The sequence below is a fragment of the Parasteatoda tepidariorum genome, chromosome 2 (genome assembly GCF_982258835.1).
Source record: "Parasteatoda tepidariorum strain Cologne lab strain chromosome 2, Ptep-v5.0, whole genome shotgun sequence".
NCBI classification, from domain to species: Eukaryota; Metazoa; Arthropoda; class Arachnida; order Araneae; family Theridiidae; genus Parasteatoda; species Parasteatoda tepidariorum.
Window position 1 is genome coordinate 52,432,121 of NC_141756.1, and position 24,977 is coordinate 52,457,097.

Below are 24,977 nucleotides of genomic sequence, written 5' to 3' on the forward strand. Positions count from 1 at the left end.
ATTACAAATGTATAACTGTTCAAGTGGAGGAAAGCTGCGAGTCGTGAGTTCGTTTCTGGCAGCCGACAAAATATGCAGTGTATAAGCAACAAGATGTACATTAAATCTGTGTCGCTGCTAAAAGTCCCTTCATTGGTTGTGGTGTGGAATTTTGGATCGGGGTTGGGTAGTCAGGGTTGGGTAGTTATGTTGATTGTTCGGTGTTTTGCATAAAATATATTGTAAAAAACTAAATATCACTTACTTACTGCAAAATTGAGAATGTCCGAAATAATTTTTAGATTTCAAATTTTTTTTCACTTTCATTGTCAAGTTTCAACGTTCAGCATGTACCGATGTAGTAAGTGTAGTAAGTGCAAAATATTGATACTAAACCTTATGTATTTTGGATTCTCACTGAAAGAACCGATGGAATGTCATTATTTACTAGATTTTGGACTTCAATAACATTCATATTCATATAAACGTAACTACTTAATGCTTACGTTTCTACGAGTTGAAAAATAATGAATTAGTGAAAAAAAATTCTATAGATTTCAAAATCGTCTTCGAAATTTGATTTCAATTCTCAGAATTTGGTCAACATACTATTTAAAGTGATGAGTACGCACGGCTAGATATTTCGGCTCGTGTTGACCTTTGTCGACTGTTGACGCGCGTTGATTAGCCTGTTAAAATTTTGGCGCAAATTTTTGCAACTACCTTCAAGTGACGCCAATCTTAATATGTTGTCATCTTATTTTACTTACAATTAACCACGTATTTTGATTCAACTTGAAAGTAGATACAGTACAATATAACATCTTAATAAGATTGCAGCAAATTTGTACTGTATTTTTGTTCAAAATATTAATATTATGGTACAACATAGAACAGATTTTTCTTAGAGTGTTAGTACTCTTACTATGAGCAATTTAGTAACGGCACTACTCAATACTGTCAGCAATAAGTCACTATGAATGAATGCACGTGACACAGTTAGTGTCTTGTAAATAATTCAGATTTGTAGGTATGATTCATTAAGGACACATTTAAATGCATATGTTAGTAGCATATACATTCATATATGTATTTATTACTCTTAGATATCTCATTAAAATCTAATATTGTTTCTTTATGCAAATTTTTTCAGGATGGCGAATCGACTCTTCGTAATGTTACACTTACAGTAAAACCTGGAGAGCTTTTAGCTCTTGTTGGACCAGTTGGATGTGGCAAGGTAACTCTTATTTGTACAAAAATATTGATACGTCAAAATATAGTTTTAATTGTTATCGTATAACCATTTGGATGTATCCTTTTTTTTTCTTTCTTATAGACATCTCTTCTGATGAGTATATTAGGCGAACTTCCCATAACATCAGGTGAAGTTAAAGTTCGTGGTAAAGTCGCCTACGCAGCTCAAGAAGCCTGGGTATTTGGTGGAACCGTAAAACAAAATGTCATCTTTGGAAGTACTTTTGATGAAAATAGATATAAGAAAGTTCTCAACGTTTGTGCTTTAGATAAGGTCTGTTTTTTTCTTCTTAATTCTAAATCATTATCAGATTAAGATAAAAAGTACCTCAAAATATTTTAGTTATGCTTCTAGATTAATTTAAAGAGTACATGGACTGAATTGATTGATTTTGATCCAAAGTTTTTTTTTTTTTTACATGTTTATCACTCTTGCAATAGGCGTTGCGATAATTTGTGTGGATTTCAACTCTAATCCAGAAATTGTCTTAAGTTTTTTTTAACGTTTAATTTATTTAAAGTTGACAAGCACTTTGTGATACCTTTGCTAAACGTTTGAAATAATTTTCTAAATAAAATACACTAATTTTTAAAGGTTATGAAGTAGTAATAAAAAGCCACAAAATCATTGCAATGGTAACCATATTTAAAAACAAATAATTGCCCGTAACCGTAAAAAAAATAATTGCCCGTATTTTTGCAGACCGTTTGTTTATACAGACGGTTTTCTTATTATAAGTTCTACATGTTTTTTGCTTCATGGAAAAATTGTTTGTTACTTTTAAACTAACTGAAAAACTTTAGTTTGTGCTAAAACGCCTATCTCTTTCTAACAATTAGAATTAATGAACTATACTGCAGAGTTTTTTGCATGGATGCATTGTTTATAAATATTTAATTTTTCATGTAATTTTAAATATTGCTTGTAAATTTTTATCTTTATTTTAAAATAAATCTTATACAGTTTAATTTAAAGTAATGGTAAAGATTTACGCTTTATTCAAAATTAAATGACGCGTGTATTTGTTTTAGTTAGCTGATGTATTTCCTTAACATTAACCTCTTAAAAATTTTTTATCAAAAAAGTTAAACTAATTAAAACTTATTATAAAAGGAAACAAAAAATAACAAAAATAACTAATAGTTACCATTAAAATTATTTACAAATAATAAAAAATTTTTTTTTACAGGATATTGAACTTTTTCCGTATGGTGATCAAACCGCTGTTGGTGAGAGAGGTGTTAGTTTGAGTGGAGGGCAAAAAGCAAGAGTTAACCTTGCCAGGTATTTAAAAATAAGATTTTTTTTCTGTAATTCATAAAATATAATCTACATAATTGTAATTTGTATTACACATTAAATTTATTCTTAATTTTATGGAATGCGTGGAGTCTATTTTAACATTTTATGTTTATGCCTATCCAGAGCTATGTATTTTGATGCTGATATTTTTCTCTTGGACGATCCTCTAAGTGCGGTTGATGCTCATGTCTCAAAGCATTTGTTTGAAAAGTCAGTATATTTTTGCTCTATTTTCTTCGTATTATTGTGTTTTATTGTTATTGGCATACATTTACAAGCGTCTCAACCACATTTCAACCAAAGCAACATTGCAAGAAAAAGCACCTTTACCAAATTGCAACAGAAATGAGACAGTCACTGATTTGTGAAGTCACGTGCAATTATTTGCGACGTTGATGCCACGTGCAGTTTTTGCGAGTCAAAAAAGGTTACTAAAAGGTAAAAGGTTACTACCACATACGATAATATGAGACAACAATGAAACATTTAATTCTCGCAGTGACGTCACTGTACGACGAAAATGTGACATATTCACGTCCCAATCTAGTCACTTCGTGACCCTGTTGAGACTTGAATTTGTCGCAGTTTCGTCACACCGAGACTCTGTTCAATGAATGTGCTGCAGTTTCGCTACACGGTGACAACGCTGTGACAATTAAAAGTTTCATTGCAGTCTTATGTTGACATCTGATTGACGACACTGAAGACGGACGCGGTAACTTTTTTTTTAACCAAGTATCGACCTCGCAAAAACTACTCGTGTCTTCAAAAATGAGTATCCGTGACTGTTACATTTTGTAGTAGTCTGGTAACGGTGTTATCTGAGATAAGCTCAGTTGTGTCATTAAAATGTATTTCAATTTTAAAAATACTAACTCAAAACTCACAAACCGTATATATAGAAATGAGAAAAAATGATCTTATATAATAATAATCATCATCCTTTCTCTCAAGTGGAAGAATCTCTTTATAATTAAACGGGAAAAAAATCTGTTTAGTAAAAAAGTAAAAAAAATAATATTTACATCACCCCAAATCATATAAATTTTACGGAAAAAGAGACGAAAAAAGTATCTCTCTTAAAATAGTGGGGAAAGAAAGGTTTTTCTTTACGTACAAATAAAAAGAAATTTACTTTGGTGAAAATGTCAAAAGCAATATTTTTAGCATATGCAAAAGAAAAAAAAGGATTTTTACACTAAAATGAAAGAAAAAGAACACTTTAGTGGAGAAGAGAAGGAAAACAAAAATACCTCACTTTCAAATATGTCTTTATATGTGTCTAGTTTTCAAAATTTTGTGTTCTAGTTCTTTTTCAAGTAGGGAATATTTTCGGTCAAGTCTGCAATTCATATTTTATTAGTATTTCTACGGCATTAAATCCGTAGTGCCTCTAAACTTCCTCTTGTAGAAGAGAAACATGTGTCAACATGAACTTCGTTGCACGGACCACAATTCCAAAATGAAGTTTTCAGACGTATTTACATTTATAATTAGGGGACATTATATGATTTTGTATAAGAGATACATGATTAAAAGAATGAAGGTTTTTATTCTTAAATATATCCAACCTTGTTTTAATATTCAAAACATTCTAATCATTTATACAAAAAAAAAAAGTCTGAAACTATCTTTTAAGATTGAAAACCTACTAATTACCATAAATAAAGCTTGCAAAATCCTCAAAAATGAATATTTTTTAAACCTTATATTGAAGATTACAATAAGATTTAAATTGGCATCTTTATTTTATTGTTAACTTTAACATTGTTAACTTTTGTAAATCAAGATTGCAAAAAGAATTCTAATACTTCCCATTTTCTTCCCAACGACTATTTTTAATTTTTTTCTAGATGCATAAATGGATACTTGAAAGATAAAGTAAGAATATTAGCCACTCATCAAATTCAATTTCTGAAAGGAGCTACTCAAATTCTAGTGTTGAAGGAGGTAAAAAAATACATCAATTTAATGCATTGTCACAGTTATAATAATACTTTTTTAAGTACATTTATTACGATCTATTAATTTATATTATTTATGAAACTAACCCGATAAAAGAAATTTGAAATTGTGAAAGCTTCAATTCAATATGCTGTTTTAAAAGAAACTTCATGTTACTCTTAAGTATAAAAAATGTAACAAATATTATTTGCAAATGCGATAAACATTACATTAAAAAATTTTATGATATTGGCTGAAGGTAATTTTTATGCATCGAAGGCTATATTTGAAAACGATTGATTAAAACGTACTTAAAAAAATGGTTTCAACTATCGCATGTTTGGAGAAAAATTTAAAATTTTGAAGTAAACAGATTACGTAATGAATTTTTAATCAAAGTTCCTTAAAAGGTTTAGAAAAAAAAATCGCTCCTTATTTTAGCGAACAAATATGCTTTAGAACCATTTATGCTGATTCATTAAATTGAATTCGTTAATCGATTTCGTTAAAATAAATCGTTTAAAAATAAAGGAACACAGATAAGAGATTTTATCTACTAGTTAAAAGACTCTTTGTCTCGCTTTTATATTTTAAGAACTTAATTTTTTAAACAAAAAATTTATTTAATATTTTTTATTAATTATTTTATTTGTTAATTTAATTAATTTATTTCATTAGTTTTATTTTGTTATTTCAGTTAATTAATTTATTTAAATTGTTTATTTATCTATATATATTTCTGTAATAAATTTGTACGTATTTCTCTTCACCGTATTCGCATTTTTTTTTTCCAGATAAACAAGGTAAGCTCCTATTTTTCTAGAATTAACGCTGTTTTTTATACGATTAATTTTACTGTTATAAATACTTAGAATCATATAATATTTATAAAATTTCCCTTTGAATCTTATTGCGAAATCTATCGGTATTTTCTACACTGTAAAAGATTTTCTTGTATCTATGCACCAAAAATAGTTGCAATTACTTTGCACCAAGTGGTTATCTGTAATAAATTTGTACGTATTTCTCTTCACCGTATTTGCATTTTTTTCTAGAATAACAAGGTAAGCTCCTATTTTTCTAGAATTAACGCTGTTTTTTATACGATTAATTTTACTGTTATAAATACTTAGAATCATATAATATTTATAAAATTTCCCTTTGAATCTTATTGCGAAATCTATCGGTATTTTCTACACTGTAAAAGATTTTCTTGTATCTATGCACCAAAAATAGTTGCAATTACTTTGCACCAAGTGGTTATCTGTAATAAATTTGTACGTATTTCTCTTCACCGTATTTGCATTTTTTTTCCAGAATAACAAGGTAAGCTCCTATTTTTCTAGAATTAACGCTGTTTTTTATACGATTAATTTTACTGTTATAAATACTTAGAATCATATAATATTTATAAAATTTCCCTTTGAATCTTATAGCGTAATCTATCGGTATTTTCTATACTGTAAAAGATTTTCTTGTACCTATACACCAAAAATAGTTGCAACTACTTTGCACCAAGTGGTTGTTTCATTAAGTGTTCTAAAACACCAAGACCCAAGGATAGGGTTTGGTGCTGTGAAGCACCTAGAATGTTCTTTTACACGACTTGGTGTAAAGTATCTACCACTAACCACTATGTTTTTCATTTAGCAACACTAAAATTTATAATTATATTAAGACATGATAAACATAAGAATCAGTACAGTACATCAGTATTCTTACGAAGCAATATCAAGTAAGAACCAATAATTTAGGTTTCAGTGCATACACTAATTCGTAAAGTAAAATGAGCTTGTAAATCAAACATATGCGTAGCAAAGAGAGGCTGGTTTTTCGAAGGCTCCTTCGTAATATAAAATTATGCTTTTTTGCGAATAATATGCTATTCCTATATTTGATGCGAGTTTGTAACTGTTACTCATGACAGTTGGGTCAAGTCTAAACCTACCCAAAACCAGCGCTGTTTGCGTTTATTTTGAAAATGGCGCAGAACGTTATTATGGAGAAAAGCCACAGTTTTGTTAAAATCAAAAGCGTTTGCGGTTTAATTTTTTAATATTTATAAACTTACTCCAATGCTGCATTACTTGGACTGATAAAGAATTGCAAAAACTGAGAATAAAGCATTGATTTTGATAATTCTTATCAACGTGGAACGATTCTGCCACTAAAGATCACACGAATGCGCGTTGTTCTGAATGCACCCATTTGAACAAGTTCTTACATTCACTTTAAATGCTTTTATGGGAACAGATTGATCAATCACATGGAAACTAGCATTTATTTTGCATCGTATCTTGAAGAGTGGTGCTGCTATAGCTACTGTATTTTTGACACCATCACAATCTTTATTTGGTCAATCTTTATAAATACCTATATTAAACATTATAATGAAAATTTTCAAATATTTAAAAATATTATATTTAAAGTAGAAATAATAGATTTAAATGTAGTGCAATTAAAACAAATTATCAATTAAAATATCTAAATCTAATCTAGCTAAATCAAATTATCCATTAAAATACCAAAATTTGTATGATTAATACAAATTATCATTTGAAATTTCTAAATCTTAAACTGGTAATAAACAGATAATTATTTGAATTATAAATTTTCACTTATCAGTTGTTTAATATTGTCATCTATTTGACATTGTGGTACGCAACATATTAGTACTACGCTTTATTTAAGATGCATTTATGTTTCTCAATTCAGGGGCGCTGCCTGGCATTGGGTTCTTATGAGCAGCTAATAGAAATGGGTGTTGATCTTGGCTCTCTTATGGAAGACTACGAACACGATCGTCGCCAAAGACTTGCATCTATGACAAGCATGACTGCTTCAATCCATGAAGAAATTACAGATATAACTGGTCCAATCCCAATATACGAGTCGACACAATCTATAGCGTCTTCAGTTTCTGCAGAATTTAATCAAGTAAGTATCCAGAAATTCTTAGAATATTTTCTGAAATAAAATGCTCTTTTTCCCTAATTACTTATTTTAAAAGGAATGAATTTGCTTTACTTTATTTTTCATGCCAGCCAGGTGGCCGAGTGGTTAGCGTGCCTGACTGCGAAGCCAATGGCTGCGGGTTCGAATCCCGCTCTGGTCAAGGATGTTTCTCTCTCTCAGTGTTGTCTTCTGATGTGTGAATGTATGAATGTGGCCCACCCTATGAACGGGTATTTGTGGCAGTGTGGCGTGGGTAACGTTGCTCGCTTCCCTGACTTTGGTTCACAGTTGCCCACTGGGTAACGGTAAATGAGCAACACTTCCGGCATCTTCTAATACGAAGAACGAAAGTTCAGTGCCTGCCGTTATTAGATAAAGATAAAAAGCTTTTTTTTTACATCCATGCATTATATGGGAATGAAAATCTTAGATTTGATATGTTAATTCTATTGTTTGTTTAAAAAAAGGCTCTTCACACTCTCAGAGACAAAACTCTCACTTTTGAAGATCCAGGAACGCTTAGCAAGATTTCGTTTACTTTGAGAAAACTTTCGCCATGAAATCACGTGATTTGTGACGAAACGCGAACTCTCAAGTATATGACGAGGCTAGAATGAAAACTAGACAATGAAAAAAATGACGAAATAAGTCAACTGGCCTGTATGGTAGTAACCAGGAAGAAACCGCGATTGAATCACACTTCGGCTATGGGTGTAGTTTACTGCTTTGTTCTGTCTGTACCTTGTGTTGACAGGGCGACATTGATCCACCTATATAGTGCCCACGATAAAATGATAACTAGTAAAGTGAGATATTTCAGGCACTACGTGTTTTTTTCTTTTTTTTTTTTGTTAAAAAAATAGAATAACTGAATATTTCTTTAATTTTAGCGAAATTCGTTTTCTTGAAGAAGGGACTATACTTATTTTACCACTTTGACGAAAAATTCACTCGGAGCATATGCCAAGAAACTAATTGATTAAAAACGCGGAAAGTTTCGTTATATCTAAATTTGAGTGTCCATATTTACAGCACACTGGGCTTAAAAGTGATTTTTTAATCCCGTAAATTTCTGAAGGAAAAAAAATTCTGTTTTATGATGTTTAAATTGTTTTTGAATCTTCTATTTTAAATATAAATGAATCTACTCTACAGGCAGATGAGCATGAGGAGAAAGTTCCTAAAGGACCAGAAGAACTCAAAACGAGTGGCGCTGTGACATTCAAAGTTTACAAAGAATACATCAAGTCTGGTGCTGGTTGTTGTATGAGAATAATTCTTTTGTTAGCATACATTATTACTCAAGTCATATTTAACGGCAGCGACTTCTGGCTTACTGCCTGGTAACTTACTTTTTCTATTCCTCCAAATTAACTTCAAAAATTCATTATTTGTTTTATATTCAGAATTTATTTACAAGTATTTAAACATCAATTTTTCGCAGTGCAATTTTTCTCCTTCATTTATTTATCAGTGAAAATTAGTCCAGTGTGATTTTAAGATTAACTTTTGATAAATATACGTTAAAAGTTATCAGTATTATTTCTTGACTATATCCGACTGTATAGTTCTCTTATAGCTTCGTAATTATAATATATTTTTGATTATGCACTTTTTATTATGAGTAAATAAATAAACACAAATTATTTTGAAAGTTTTTTTAATGAAAAATAAGACCCTTTTAATTTCAAATAAATTTGTCGGAACTTAATATCCGTTTTTGCTGCAAATTGTTATTAATAATTTTTGTACTTTACGAATGCTGTTAGAAATTTTAGAACGTGTTGAACCTCAATATCGCACAAATTTGCTGTAACATTAAAACAGTGCATTGAAAAAGATTCCGGATTAAATTTTGGTAAAAAGTACAGGACATCAGGATGCCGATATTTTTTATCGTAAAATCCATTTTTACCGGAGCGTATTACGGAAGAAAAAATCTGATATTTACATTTAAAATTCAATATTTACAGCAATAATTACCGTAAAATAACCGAATCACTCTAGTTAAATAAATATTACTGTAAAATTTACGGTATAATATTTTACAGTAAAAATTGATTTTTCGAATGGTACACCCAAAGTGTCGGTGCTTAATATTGTAATTTGATCCAGAATTTTTTGCAGTGTGGTAAATTTTACTATATTATTTTGCAAATTAAATCCGTCTAAACTTTACATGATATGGAATTTTTAACCAATTTTTTTACAAGTGTAGCAATTTTCAAAACTGTGTTGATGCTGTGTAATTTACTTTGAGCGTTGTAATTTACTTTAATTTATATATATATATATATATATATATATATATATATATATATATATATATATATATATATATATATATATATATATATATATATATATATATATATATATATATATATATATATATATATATATATATATATTAAAAATTTAAAAATAGCACTGATGAATGAAAGTATAAAAGAAGCCTTGTCAGAATGTATTTCTTAAATAGCCTTATTATTTTCATTTTTTTTATTTATTTTGAGATTAAGAAAAGTACTTTTTGCTCGAATGATATTCTATATTGATGATTATTAGAAAAATTGTAATGACAATCTATATTGTAATCTAAATTGTACCAAAAAAAATAACTTCACAGTGGGCATAAAGATATTGCAATTAAATAGTTTAAAATGAAAGATTGAAGCACAAAACATCATATTCCTATAGTTTATGAAAAATAAATGAGAATAGATTTCGAAAAATAATAGATAGTTAATTGATTTGGAATCCTAGAATGTGAAGAACAAATATTATTCTAAGTGATCTGTGTTCATTTATTTATTTATTTTTTTGCCCACTGTACTACGATCTGATTTAATGACTGCATTTCGTATTTCCACCCTACTTTTATCACTAACATCACTAAATCAAGTGCGTGATCATATTACAGGACAAACAGTGAACAAAGAAGATACAACATTAAAGATTGTTGGGGAAACACCACCAAAAGCGCTTTGAACGAGACTAGACTTTACAACGATACTTACGGTTTGTTCGATCCAGAATACTTTAGGTATAATATAGCTAATGTAAGTGACGATTGCTTCAAGGTAACCATGAACTATCTGAAAGACGAAGAGGATGCTTCTGCAGAAGTACGAACGTCTTTCAACTTATCCGTTTATGCTGGGCTCGTCCTCTTGGTCTTTCTTCTGTCACTCTTTAGGACCACTGGGTTCTTCCACATGTGCATGAAAGCATCTGTAAACCTTCACAACAAAATGTTTCGTTGCGTTCTTAGGTCACCTGTTTCGTTTTTTGACAGCAATCCTGTCGGTAAGTTCTTCTTTTAATTCTTAATTTGATAATATAACTAAAGAGTTGAGTGGATAAAGGTCTATGTGAAATTTCAGTACATTCGAGAAAATTATCGTTAAAGTTGATAATAATATATTAAGAGTAGACATTGTCTTCCAAGAGCTTCTAATTGGAGAACTATATTAATTCCTTATCTCTCATTGGAAGTGTTTGTGTTATTTTATGATATAACTAAAGAGTTCTGTGGATGGGGGTTCTAAATGAAATTTAAGAGAAAAATTATTATTCTTTTCATTCTTACATTGATTTAGTTTTAGGTTCTTTTTCTAATTCATTATATGATAATAAAACTAAAGAACTTAGTGGATGAAGGTTCTAAATGAAATTTAAGAGACGCCGAGAAAATTCTTCTCTTTTTAATTCTTAATTTGATTTAGTTCAAGTTTTTCCTTTAATTCTTAATTTGATAATATAACTGAAGATCTGAGTGGATGAAGGTTCAAAGTGAAATTTTGACAGGGAATTCGAGAATTTTTTAAAAAACTTTACTCGTTAAACGTATGATATTAAAACTATGTGTTACCTTTATTTCTTGTCCACATGCTTCTAATTAGAGAAGTATATAAATATCTTCGCTCTAAATCATTGTCTTTCGTATTATTTGATGAAGAACTGAGTGGATGAAGGTTGTAAGTAGTGTAGTTATTTGAGAAGTTGAGTGAATTAGAGTAAATTACCTTTAAAGTATATATGCGAACAATAGGAATTAAGATTAGGCCTTGTCCTTATTTCTTGAACCCTTCGGTAGAAAATGTCTCATGAAAAGGTTTACACCATGAAGATTTCTGTAGACGAGCTCACACAGGAGAGCAATAACTTTGAGGCAAAAAGGCTATGAACTTTCCTAAAAGGAAATATTCTACAATAGTGAAGGATACTTCTCATTGGTCAATCTGCTGCTAACAATCAGGCAGGAGAAAACTTTTTTAGTGACGACTTTTGTTTTAGCTTTTGACATAATTTGTAAGAGCATTTGATTTCGTTACTTTTAAGAATTTAAAGTCATTTAACATCAGCGCAGTATATGGGTTTTTGACTTCAGTGTCATTAAATTTTAAAATCAATCAATCTTTAGAACTTTATTTTAAAACAAAAACGCCTCCGCTTGTTCATTAAAATGGTGTATTTAGTTTGTATTTCATTTTTTGAAGTTAAGTGTTAATTTTTTTTAATCGTCTAATTATTTGTATTTCATTCCTATATTTCGTACAAAAAAACAGCACATCTACAGCAGTGCTTGTTACTAATCTTGACATACTATATTATCAGGACGAATTTTGAACCGATTTTCAAAGGACACTGGTGTCATTGATGAAACGTTACCCATGGCTGCCTTAGACGCTGTTATAGTGAGTAAAATATACAGGAAAGCACATTACAAATATGCATGATGTGTACTAACTTTGTATACTTTCTTTCTTAGCACGGGAATGGTGGCAATTACTTTGGTGATGGTTTTGTCAGCTGGTGGTGGATGCTATCTTTGAATTGGGATTTTATTTATTTTAAATTGATATGGGTTTTTTTGAACTACCCATTTATTGTTATAAAATATCTTCGAACCTACGTGAAAGTAGTAACTCTTTATTAGCATATAAATAATTTAAAAGATTTTTTTAATGAGAAACTTTAATTTTTAATGTGCAGGATGTATCGTAACTGATGGTTCATCCAAATTTTAAAGGGTAACAGAACAGGATGCAGAAAATAAAAACATTGATGCAATGTGCTATAGCACCGAAAAAGCAAGCAAAATATTAAGACTTAACTGAACGAAAGATATACTAAGTGTGCAGTTCAAGTTTAAATGGAAATTTTCTATCAATCTAAACTAGATAATTCTTTATTCTATAACCTAAGACTCTGGAAGAAATCGAATTTTTAGTTTCCGATCGTTAACAATTAAAATGAAATTTAAGTAATATGAAAAGGTAAATATATTCAGAAAAACAAAATGACTGTTAGATAAATTGTTTAGGTTACAGTAAACAAATATTTAAATATTAATTAAAATCCAAGCTGTAAATTATTGCTATTTATTTAAAAACCTATTAATCTGTTGCGATAGTGCTAAATTGCTGTTATAAACTGTCTCAAAACCAACGAAAAATTGTGAATAAACAATTCATAATAAGTAGTTTTTAGTTAGAGTTTGCAACAATTTCTTTAGATATGTTATGCCCTATTTTTGACTGTAGTTAGTAATTAGACATTTTTTTGGATAAATATGGGTCCCACAGTGATCCCTTCTTACGGAACAAAAATCGGATATACCTTGATTTTTACAGTAATTTTTACTGTTATTTTTGGATGCTGCACTCCAGGTGCCAGTACTTTTTAGCGTAATTTGATTAGTCATGTTTTACTGTGTACCCTTTAAAATTTGATACATTAGTTCACATACTGATATAAGCCATGCATATAAAAAAAGTTCTTAAAGAGTAAAATGTACAATAAAGTTTAAAAGACATTGGTAAAACATTGAGTTTAAAGATAATGATTTAATGTGAAATTTATTTTTAAAAGTATTTAAGTCTTAGGTATTTTTTAAATTTATAAAATTTAATAAATTGTAATTTTTAAGGGACAAAACCATCAAAATGATTTAGAGAATTTAATTTTTTTTTAAAAAAATAATTATATATTTTGTCACAAAACGTAAATTTGTGAATCAGAGAATAGTCTATCAGGAAATAAAGATAAAAGCAGAAATATTATCATATATGCTGAATGTAGATCTGAATATCTCATTGAATGAATTTGTGAATAATTTAAACTAGGTTTTGTTGTCACCCTTGTTTGTTTTAAACTACATTTGATGAAAACGTTATTGTATTTGAAAATAAATAGCCGTTTATTTGTCACTTGTTTTGTAAAATCAAAGTAGATAGTGCTAACTATCTACAATTTGATCAAACTTTGTTTATTAGAATTGGAAGTATCATGAACTGCATTTGAGAAACATTTAAACTTTTAGGTTTTATTATTGGAAATTTGTTTATGTGTTCAACATAAGAACAGGCTAATTTTTGACTGAAATTTTTAATAAGGTGAATTAATCATCTGATTTTTGCTATTTAGAAACAATCAAGAGGAAACAAAATAGTGTAAAATAATCTAAAGAATTTGCAATTAATATTTTTATGAATTTTTTTTAATTTCTCCTTTATATCTCTTTATTGTAAATATTTCTTGTTATGTTTATCATTTATACTTAAATTTTAAGCTAAATTAAGATTTTTAGTACTTGTTAACACGAAAGTTTAACTCCTTGCTATGAAAGGTCATTGGGGATATTTAAATATAAATAATTTTATAAAAAAATTTTAATTATGAATTTTATTACGCTTAAAACACATAGTATACTTTATTTACAGACCGAGAATAAAAATAGTTTTTTTATTATTTATTTACAAGATCATTCCTAAAATATTGTTTATTACAAATTAAGCAGCCTAGATTTGTATTTTCAAATTTAGTAAATTAAACAAAAAGTTTTTTAAGCAAACAAATATTGCCTGGGTAAGTGCTTCTATGACTGCTGTTATACTAACAAAGAAATGAAGTGCTACTTTAAAATATTTTGAATATCATTTTCCTTCTTTTTCTTTTCGAATTTCCTTCTTGCTTTTCTTGTTCCGATAGCCCTCTATGCTATTTATAGTTAAAATAAATTATGCTTCTTTTTCCTATGTAGATAATATGGACTAGAATTTTTTTAAAGAATACACCACATTTTTTGTTTTATTCTTATATTTCTCTATGCTTTTTATAACTGTAAATTTTTTTTATTTGCTCTTGTTTGTACAATTTGTATTTATGTTACGTATTGTGTCTGCTTTAATCAAAGTTAAGCACTCATGCATAACCTAGGCAAATAAAAAAATCGAATGTTTGAATTTAAAGAACACCAAATGTCAAAAAAAAATGTCTTGGGAACCCCTTAGGATAATTATTTGAAATGCTGAAATATATCATTTAAAAAAAAACGCATTTTAAGAAAATTTTCACTTGTTAATGAAAAAGCTGATCTTCCTTAGGAATATCGTACCCATAGGGTTATTACCCATAGGGATATCGAAAGTGTATCATAAAATACAGACACTACACTAAGACAAAGTATGGACACAACTGCCAGAATATGGTAAAATTTACCGTAATTCTAGCTCTCTGCCAACACCAAAAAGCTCAGCAATTTTTACTGAAGAGCTTTGGTAATAATGTTTGGTGAAGCTAAAAATAAAATATGGCTTTATAATCTGTAATTAAATGTGGTAAAATTTGGTAATTTTATCATGATACGTTAGAGCACGGCATAAAAATCTTTTATTCGGTTAAATTTGCTTTTTAGTTATGTATTTTTTGCGATGTGTGATAATTCGAATTATAATTTTGAAAACCAGAACTTTCTCTAAACCGTTTGCATATGAACGAAAAATTACCAAATGAATTATTTAAATATTGTATATTTCGGTTTTATTGACCAGAATTATGTATTTTTTTTAATATTATTATTATTAAAAATGTTTTTACTATACATTTCGTTAATTTTACTAGAATGTTTTTTTCCGTGCACTATGTTTTAAATAATGAATTTGTTGGACAACTTCATTAAATAACAAAATCTACCATAATTTATTTTCAAAAGTCTGAAAAGAACTTAATAATGATTTGATGAGTTTATAAGTTTATTCAAACAAAAATTTCCTCGTATAGGGTAAACTAACCAGTGAAGGAACACTTAAGCTTCGCTTGCTTTTTAAAAAATCATATTAATTTCAAAATTCGTAATTTTAGTTAAATGACAGTGTCAATATATTTGTTACTAATTGCAAATTATGTAAAAAAAAATTGTAGAGAACTTACATATTATTGTTTTAAAGTTTTGGAGGTTCAAATAACAAGTAGTAAGAAGACCAAGTGAAGGAACAGCTGTTACCAGTGAATGAACACCCAGTAAAGGAACACTTAAGTTTGGTTATTTTTTAATGCTCTTTATGAATTTATAAGCCATACAAATATTTAAAGTCAAGCCTATTCTTGAAATTATAACATATAAATACTTGGAAAATGTTAACTTTTTTTTGTATACATGAATTGAAAATTAAAGTGCCAACATATTAACACATACTGTTCATTCACTGAGAAATCTATGCCCAGTAAAGGAACATACCTGTTCCCTCACTGGTTAGAAGTTGTTTTTCGTAATTTTAACATACTTTTGATGCGGAACATCACTAAAGGTACAAGAAAATTAAAGTTTATCTTTTATTTTCATTAACTTAGAAAAAAAACCAGTAAAGGAACACTTGTTCCTTCACTGGTTTTTCATCGTTTGGTGATCCAGTGAATAAACACCCTCTTGTCTCAGAACTTTATTATGCTATGATGCTTAAAAAAATTAAATGTAACTTCAATAACTATATTTTGAATTCTCTTTTTCACAGTGAGAAAAATAAAACTATTACATGCAATTAATTCCACTTCAAACATATAAATACAAATACTCACCTTATAATTTTTTCAAAGAAACAAGGTGTTGCAGAGATAATAACAAATTCAAAAATTTTTCCAGAGAAGTCTATTTGACCAGGTAATCCAAAACATTGCTAGATGACTTCCTATTGTTTGGCAGTAAGCTATTGTTACCAATCAATCTAAAGAAAAACTTTCAAATTCTTATTTTTAATCAATATATATGAAATGTTCCTTCACTGGGTAGTGTTCCTTCACTGATTGGTTTACCCTATATCTGTTTAGATTAAACAATAATAAAGATATCAAAATATGTTTTTGAAAGATGTGTTACCCTTCGGTTACTTTTATAAATTTCATTAAAAGTTTGCATAGTTATTGTTTTATTTTTTATTTAGTTTTTTGTAACTTTATTAATTTTTTTGCAATTAGATTTTATTCAAATAGATTATGGTTCGATCAAATAGATTATGGTTTTTATGCCATTCTTTAAGGTATCTTGATGAAAATTACAAAATCTTTTCAAATTTTACCTCATTTACTTTTAAACTCTTGATAATAAAATATTTATTCAACATTAACATTATGTAACTTTTACTGTTGATATGTTAACGGTTTACCGGAAATTATGGTTTTCAAACTTTTAGAATTTTTTACCGCATAATTAGAAAAAAAAATACAAAACTGAAAAGTAGATTTAACTGAATAAAGGGTTTTTATTCCGTGCTCTGAGGTATCCTGATAAAATAGCCAAATTTTACCAAATTTCATAAAACTATATTTTATTGTTAAATTTACTAAAATCACTACCAAAGCACTTAGCACAGTAAAATTACTGAGATTTTGGTGTTTCAATATGGCCAGAAACACATTAAATTTTACTATATTCTAGTAACCATGCTTTTTTTTCTCAGTGTACAAATTATGTTTCTAAGTAAAAAAAATAGATAACGATTTCTTCATTTCTTGAGTCTTAAAATGTAAAATATTCCATTTGAATATTAAAAATCATTTTAAAGACAAAACACAAATATATAGTTTCCTATACAGATTAAAATGTGAAAGTAAATTCAATTTTAATGTTACTAAAACTAAACAACTTAAAAGAGCACAATATCACAAAAATCTGCAAACTTTGGTTTCATTTCTGTAATAAAGAATCTCTTTCACTGTTGAAATTCAGATTTGAAGAGGGCAGCACTGCGATGTCGAAAACATTACAAACAAGTTACAACAAGAAAAAAATGGAAATTTTTCCAATATGTTTGAGGAAATAACCAAACATAAATAGGAAAAGATAAGAAAAAGGTATAGTGGTGTATGGTGAAAATCGCAGATATTGCGAAGTTGCCGAAAATGAAAAGAAAGTAGAATCCCAAACATTTGGAAAAAAAACTAGAAAGAAGCTAGAAACTACTAGAAAGTTGATTAACTAAATTATAAGAATACTTCAAAATCTTAAATAAATTTAGTCCAGAAACCTACATTAGCGGCTGAGGACCAGTATTGATTATGATTTTAGTTGGACCAGTATTGTTAATAATTTTAGCAAAAACAATTTAGTTTATTTATTCCTTTTATGATTTCTGTGAGCACTCGCGCAATAATATTTTATTCAATAAAACTCACGCAATAAAATTCTCAGTGTTTTATTTCTAAAAGCTGGTTTTCATACATAGTTTAATGTTATAGAATATTTGCCTTCGTGACGGACTTTATTACAATTGTGAAACACTGTATTGAAAGCAATCACGAAAATAAATATGCACCTGTACGGGTATTATCTCAGAAAATGTAAAAAGAAAACTAGTACACCACACAAACCTTGAGATCTGGAAAGCTTATCTTGTGATATAGACTTAAACGTGATATAGTAATGATTTATCACTTATCATATCCACTTAATAAATCTATGTTAGTTACGTTAGATAAATAGGATATATATTTACGTCCCAGAAATTAAAAATAATTTTATTTAAGAATATTTAAAATTCAACAGTATTATTTTCGTCGGTGACATTGTATTTGTGTATTATTTGACAAAATGACAGTAATTTATTTTTTAAGTTTTATTAAAATTGACTTTTCAGTTTTAGACTAGAAAAATTTTCGAATAACTATTTTTTAAGATAATTTTAGTTTCATTTCTTTAATTTTACAAAATTTGTCCACAATAATGTGAACAAATGTCTAAAATCTTATAGACAGATCTCAAATTTCAAATTTCATTGATTGTCGTCAAAAACTTTCAAACACTTTAAGCACAGAAAATGTGCTCGAATTTTAGCGCGTGTCCTCAAGTGTCTTAATTTTTTCCCGAAAATATATTATGTTTTTTACCTGCAGTATAATAATAAAAAAAAATCAGAAATGCGCATGTTTTTTCTGACAAGGTGGTTTTATGTTAGAGGAAATACAAACGAAAAACTAAAAAGCACCATGCTAAAATTAATAGATGAAAATGCAATACAAGTCTTAAAGTAATTTGAGCAAAAGTTAAACAAATTCTAACTTAACAGAATATTATATAATATTTCAAACTGTTCGTAATTAAATCAAGTTTGATGGAGATGGTTCAGCAACTGACATTAGTTATCAAGTAGGAAAAAAATCTTTGTCGCACAGATAACTTAATATTTTCCATTAATTGTCCTTAAATTAAAGTAAATTCGAAATTCCTCAAATTCGAGAACGCTCCGCTGATTTGTCCTCAAATCATGGTTCGTAAATCTGGTCGCTTTAATACATCTCTTAGCTACTTAATACTTATACTACTTAAACCACTTAATACTATACTACTTAAACCACTTAATGCTATACTACTTAAACCACTTAATACTATACTACTTAAACCACTTAATACTTACTTAACTATATCATCTTGTAAATTAAAAAATTAACCTATTGAAACTGAAATTAAAAAAGCGGGATTTAATTTAAAAGCTATCGAAAGGAAGTTTCATATTTATGTGACTTTTTACTGTATTAACATTTCGATCTTTATAATACTAACACACAATCTTGTCTTCACCACTTTCTCACTTGCTAACCCAGGCAATATTTTAAACCGATGTTCCCGAGACTTGGGCATCATTGACGATGTTATTCCTCCAACTGCTTTTGACACCATAGAGGTAAAAGATTCTTTTAATAATTATTCTATTCATCTATTTCTAATTGTCTATTTCAATTGTATTCTATACTATAACAGCGTATTATACTGTAATAACATCTATTTGTTACTACAACGTTTTTATTTACTCGTTTTTGTGTTTGTAATAATTTGATCTTACTATAAGAGAAAAAAAAAAGAATGGTCAAAACTACTAGAATCTGGTAAAATTTACTTTACTGTGTTTCTGGCACCGGACACCCGGACATGCCCATCGGACACGGAAACCATCAGCCGCCACCCAGAAGTTACGCGTGTTGTCCCGTGCTCCCGCGTGCGTTGTGCCCAATCCTTCAACCCTACAGACCTACTAAAACCCGTCTGTCTGTCTGGGCTTGCATGAAGGGAAGAAGTTTAGTAACATGAAATTATTTAAAATGCCTTTGTAAGGCAATAAATATAGGCCGGTTAATTAAGTCTTTATTATAGTAGCGGTTACATTATTACAGTAAGTCGGGTAATTTACAACAGCGGTAGCATAATAACAGTAAATCGGATTACAATAATTACAGCTATAATTACAGTTGAAATTAAATAATTACTTAACAAATTACATTGCAATTACATTACAACTAAAAATCGCATTAGTAACATATTTGTTAATTTGTAAAAATGAGTAGTTTTTACACTACTACGTTATATTATACAGTTTAATCATATTTAACCTTGCTTTGGACGCCCAAACTCAGTTCGGGCAACTCAAAGAGACCGATTCTGGAATGCCAGACCTGAGTTCGGTCACGGGAAAATTCGGTGCTTCAATTCTGTGAAGCCCAAACTCAGTTCGTCCTATGCATATGTTGTTTGATTTATTTTGCTATGATTTCAACAAAAATTGCTGTAATCCATTAGCATTTCTCATCTATGTGAAAATATTGAATACAATAGTCATTTCGTTAAAAAAATTTCAAAAATAATTTATTTCTAGCATTTTGATGATAACAACGAGCAAAATTAAAAGAAAATTTTTTTCTCTCCAGTTTTGGCACGTTTTTCTCGAATATATTCCACAGGCAAGGGGTTAACAATACAAAATGTATTTAATATTTTTTTTAAAAAAAAAATTATAATTTCAAATATATTTTAACTCCTAATTCAAATTCATTTATTAAATGGTTAATTCTATTTTCAGATATTCTGTAATATAATGGGCATCATATGTGTGGTTGCTATCGTTGAATATTTGTTACTCATTCCTACTCTTGTAATCAGTATAGCATTTATATTCATTCGAAGGTTTTACTTACCAACTGCCAGAGATGTTAAACGTTATGAAGGAATCAGTGAGTATCTTAATTCTTTTGAAATACAACATACACAATAACATATAAGTTCTTGTGTTTAAAAAAAGTTGTTTTAGTTTTTTGTACGATATGAAATATTACAATATTTAAAGCATTTCACCGGATTAATTCCTCTGTTGGTGAATGTCAGAATTGGTCATTCGATTACTGTACAATTTTAATCATAAGGCAATCCTCGCTAAAGTCAAGAGTGTGTTTTTCTTAAATAATTTTCCAAAATTCATATCCCATATATGAACCAAAATGGGTACTGTACATTTACACACATAAGCGAATCCATGTAAAAGCTAAGAAAGTGTTTTTTTCTTCTTTTTTAAAAAAAAATTATTTTCCAAAAATCGTATCCCATGTATAAACCAAAATGGGTACTGTAAATTTTCACACATAAGCGAATCCATGTAAAAGCCGAGTGTGTGTTTTTCTTAAATAATTTTATAAAATTCATATCCCATATATAAACCAAAATGGGTACTGTACATTTTAAAAAATTTGAATTTTTAATGTAATCATATTAGTGTACTAAAAGTCAGTATACCTAATGTTTACTAAAATTCTTTTATTTATTTATTTAATTTACAAAATAGCTATTAACGGATCAAATCGAGCATCTCGGATCAAGTGGCACAATATGAAAAATTAGAGATCAAAATTACACCATAAAAAGCACCGGTATTCAGGGTACCAGTACTTTTTACCTTAAAATCCATTTTCACCGTAACGTTTTACGGAACGAAATTCTGATGTACGGTAATTTGTACAGTAATATTTATTATAAAATCACTACTGAAACTAAATATGTTTTACTGTAAAAATTAAGCTACAAAACTTTACGGTAAATAAATTTTTCGGATTCTGCACTCAGAGTGCTAGCACTTTTTACCGTAATTTGATCCAAATAATATTTTACAGTATAAAGCGCGAAACAATTAAAGAAATATCAAAAAGCAAACGAAGAAACAAAAAAAAAAAGCGACTGTAATATTTTTATCTAGATAGTTCAGTTCACAAGCACAACTAGAATTCCAATTATGCTTCAAATTTGTTACTTTCATCAATAGTTGAAATTCATTTATACAATTGTTGCTGCATGAGCTTTAATCATTCTTTTAATTTCCAATGGGGTAAAACTTCTCTCGCCGTGAATGAAATCCCCCTCAAGTAAAGAGATTTCACTATCTTCTCACACTCATGAAAAAATATAAATGAAAAAGCTTCTAAATAATTTTATGGAGTAATTTCAACTAGCAGATTTAATTACGTTAAATAATTAGGAAAATATATGTGTTAAAAATAGGTCATAACATACCTCCCTTTTTCTTTAACATTTTGCAAAAACAACTAAATTTTAGATTTTTATATCTATTTTTCGGTGAATATTTACATCCTTAACTGAAAAATACAAAAAATAAGGAGGAATTCGAGACAGTATAGATTCCATTCTTGCTCACTGTAAAAAATAATTTCTGAAAAATTACGGTAAAATATACCAGCACTCAGATAGCTAGTGTTTTCTACCGTAAAATTCTACAAAACAAAAAAAAACTAATTTACCTTCATTTTTACTGTAATATTTACCGAATCACTGTAAATAAATAAATATTACTCAAAAAATTACGATAAAAAAGGATTTTATGGTAGACATCCTGAGTGCCGATATTTTTTACTGCAATTTTTTTATGAATCTTTTTACGATGTTGATCATATTTCATTTAATGATTTTCAGCAAGGAGTCCTGTCTTTTCTCACCTTAGTACTTCTCTTTACGGTTTGACAACCATTAGAGCTTTCAAAGTGCAACAACCATTCGAAGTGAGTTTCGATCATTATCAAGACCAACATACTGCGACATGGTTCATGTTCATCTCAGTGACTCGTTGGTTTGGTATCGTCTTGGACTGGTTATGTGTCATCTACATCACTTTTGTTACATGGAGCATGGTCATATTGTCCGAAGGTAAGAATTATTTTGTTTTCATTCGAATAAATTTCAATACATTTTTAGTATTTTTTTAAACGATTGTTTAAAAATTTTACTGATAGGAATTATAAATTTGCTTTATTTTTTAAAGATCCATCGTATGCGAGTAAAGCAGGATTGGCAATCGCTTCAGCTCTTCAATTAAGTGGCAGTTTTCAATGGGGTGTGAGGCAATCAGCTGAAGTAGAGAGTCAAGTAAGTTTTTTCGAACATTAATTGACTAGAATGTTTCATTCAAAATATAAAACAATAAGATTTAAATACTTTTGGTGAGAGATAATTATTTCGCTATAAAGCGCGAAAAAAAATGTTCCAAAACAGCTTTGCATTTTTGCGCATTCTTATCAGTGCGGTTTATTTCGTTTGCAAAGAATGATCCAGATCTCTTTGGTTGTCATCAGCATACACTAAAAGGAAAAAAAAAAGATCAAAACTACCAAAACATGGTAAAATATAACGTGTTTCTGTCGTTAAGGAAACACCAAAAAGTTTGATAATTTTTTCCGAAGCGCTTTTGATAATATTAACAATTCGCGATCGCAACGAACTATAGGGGGCGTTGTTGTATGAGACTAATACCTGCAATTTCGATATTAACAGTCATTCATTTACTCTGGAGACGTCTTTAATGTAGCGTGTAACATTGTAACGTTCCTTCTTTATCGTGGCTTATTAAATTTAAAAAAGAAAAATGTTTGATATCCTTTCTTATGCAAACGAAAACAAAATGGTATCTCCTTTTATTAGAGAAGGAATATCCAAAACACATCGGAAAAATATTTGTACATAAACAGAAAAAAATATGTATATTCTCATAAGAGTTAAAACCTAATGCCCGAGAAATAATTTTACTGAATTTAATGATATAACATGAAAGGCCTATTTAAACTTTACATTCCATAGTTTTAAGAATCATATTACTTCAAAAATTAAAATGAACAAAGAGTATACATAAGCCTCATAATTTTATGAGATTTAATTTTGTAAAAAAAGTTTCTTGACAACAATTTTTATCAAAATATTTCAAGTTTCAATAAAAATCAATATTTAGAAACTAAAAAACGTAAAATAAAGAATTCTGACGAAACAAAAACAAAAAAAAAAAACAATTCTTTTTTGTCGCCATTTTTTAGTGCTACGAAAATTCGTCTTTGGGATTTGCCAAAAACAAAACAAGATGCAATTTTGTTTTTTCAGGAGCGAAATATTTTACCGAAAAAACGTACCTATTCCCACGACATGAAACTTTATCTTGGTAAAAGTACGTTTTGGAAATGTTATTTCATTTGGAATCTTATTTATCAGAGTTCATATGGCGATATGATTTTTCCACCGAAATCCGATCGACTACTTTGATTTTAAATAGTGTTTTATTTTATGATTTGTCGCAAAAATTTTAAATGTAGATTGGCGTCACTTAAAAACCGCCAAATCTGTAGCGGCGGTGGCGTTAATACGTAAGTACCGAATTTTTATTCCATACTTTTCTGAATCATATTACTTCAAACATTAGAATATATAAAAAGTATACATAAACACATAATGTTATATCATTTATTTCTTCAAAAAAAGTTTCTTGACAATACTTTTTATCAAAAAATTATAAACTGAAAAACGGAAAATAAAGAATTCTTAGGATAAAAAACAATTCTAAGAATTCTTCACATTGAAATAAAAACGTTCAGATTGTTTCTTTTTTTATTATTCTTATAGTTCTTAATCAGACGTAAAAAACCATTCTGTAGAGAACTATCCTCAAATAAGAAAAAAAATATTTACAAGCAAATATTTTATTATAAAAATCATAACACTCACTTGTTTTATAAATCTGTAGAATTCCAAATGAAATGTTCGTCGTTTGAAAATTTTATTTTCAAATAATGCATGCATAGATTATCCCTTCATTACTTTTAGATAACATACTACACAGCAAAATTTTATAATTGATATGAATTTGAATGTGTAGCTAAAAACAGAATAGCTGAATTCTAGTTGAAATTATTCTTTCAAAACTAAAAAATACTTACCAAGAAAACGATAAAAATTAATTAAGAATCAGCACAAATGGCACTATTTCAAGTAATTTGGATAATTTTTTATTGTTGTTTACCGAATTATATGGATACAGAAATATATACTATTCTATAACGGAGAAGAATACTCTATAACTATTACAGTTCTGAATTCACATTTATTTATTGGAATGACGTCACTTTAATTTGTAATGAATTGAAGACAGAAAAAATGCATTTTACCTTA

The 24,977-nt window shown here is 28.6% G+C and overlaps 1 protein-coding gene across 7 annotated transcripts in view; it reads left to right on the forward strand.

Annotated features, from left to right (window-relative positions):
- LOC107437293 (ATP-binding cassette sub-family C member 4) overlaps positions 1-24,977 on the forward strand; it is a 162,321-nt gene that overhangs the window by 123,532 nt on the left and 13,812 nt on the right. For 4 of the 7 annotated variants that reach the window (XM_087157330.1, XM_087157329.1, XM_087157331.1 and 1 more), the window contains 12 exons: positions 1,133-1,219; positions 1,319-1,510; positions 2,427-2,521; positions 2,663-2,749; positions 4,393-4,489; positions 7,199-7,420; positions 8,594-8,781; positions 10,362-10,747; positions 19,319-19,398; positions 20,569-20,719; positions 22,464-22,694; positions 22,810-22,913. In XM_087157330.1, coding sequence (XP_087013456.1) covers positions 1,133-1,219; positions 1,319-1,510; positions 2,427-2,521; positions 2,663-2,749; positions 4,393-4,489; positions 7,199-7,420; positions 8,594-8,781; positions 10,362-10,747; positions 19,319-19,398; positions 20,569-20,719; positions 22,464-22,694; positions 22,810-22,913 — 1,920 coding nt within the window. Of the gene's footprint in view, positions 1-1,132; positions 1,220-1,318; positions 1,511-2,426; positions 2,522-2,662; positions 2,750-4,392; positions 4,490-7,198; positions 7,421-8,593; positions 8,782-10,361; positions 10,748-12,058; positions 12,139-19,318; positions 19,399-20,568; positions 20,720-22,463; positions 22,695-22,809; positions 22,914-24,977 lie in introns of all 7 variants that reach the window. The other 3 variants (XM_087157332.1, XM_087157333.1, XM_016049232.4) reach the window with 1 other exon arrangement.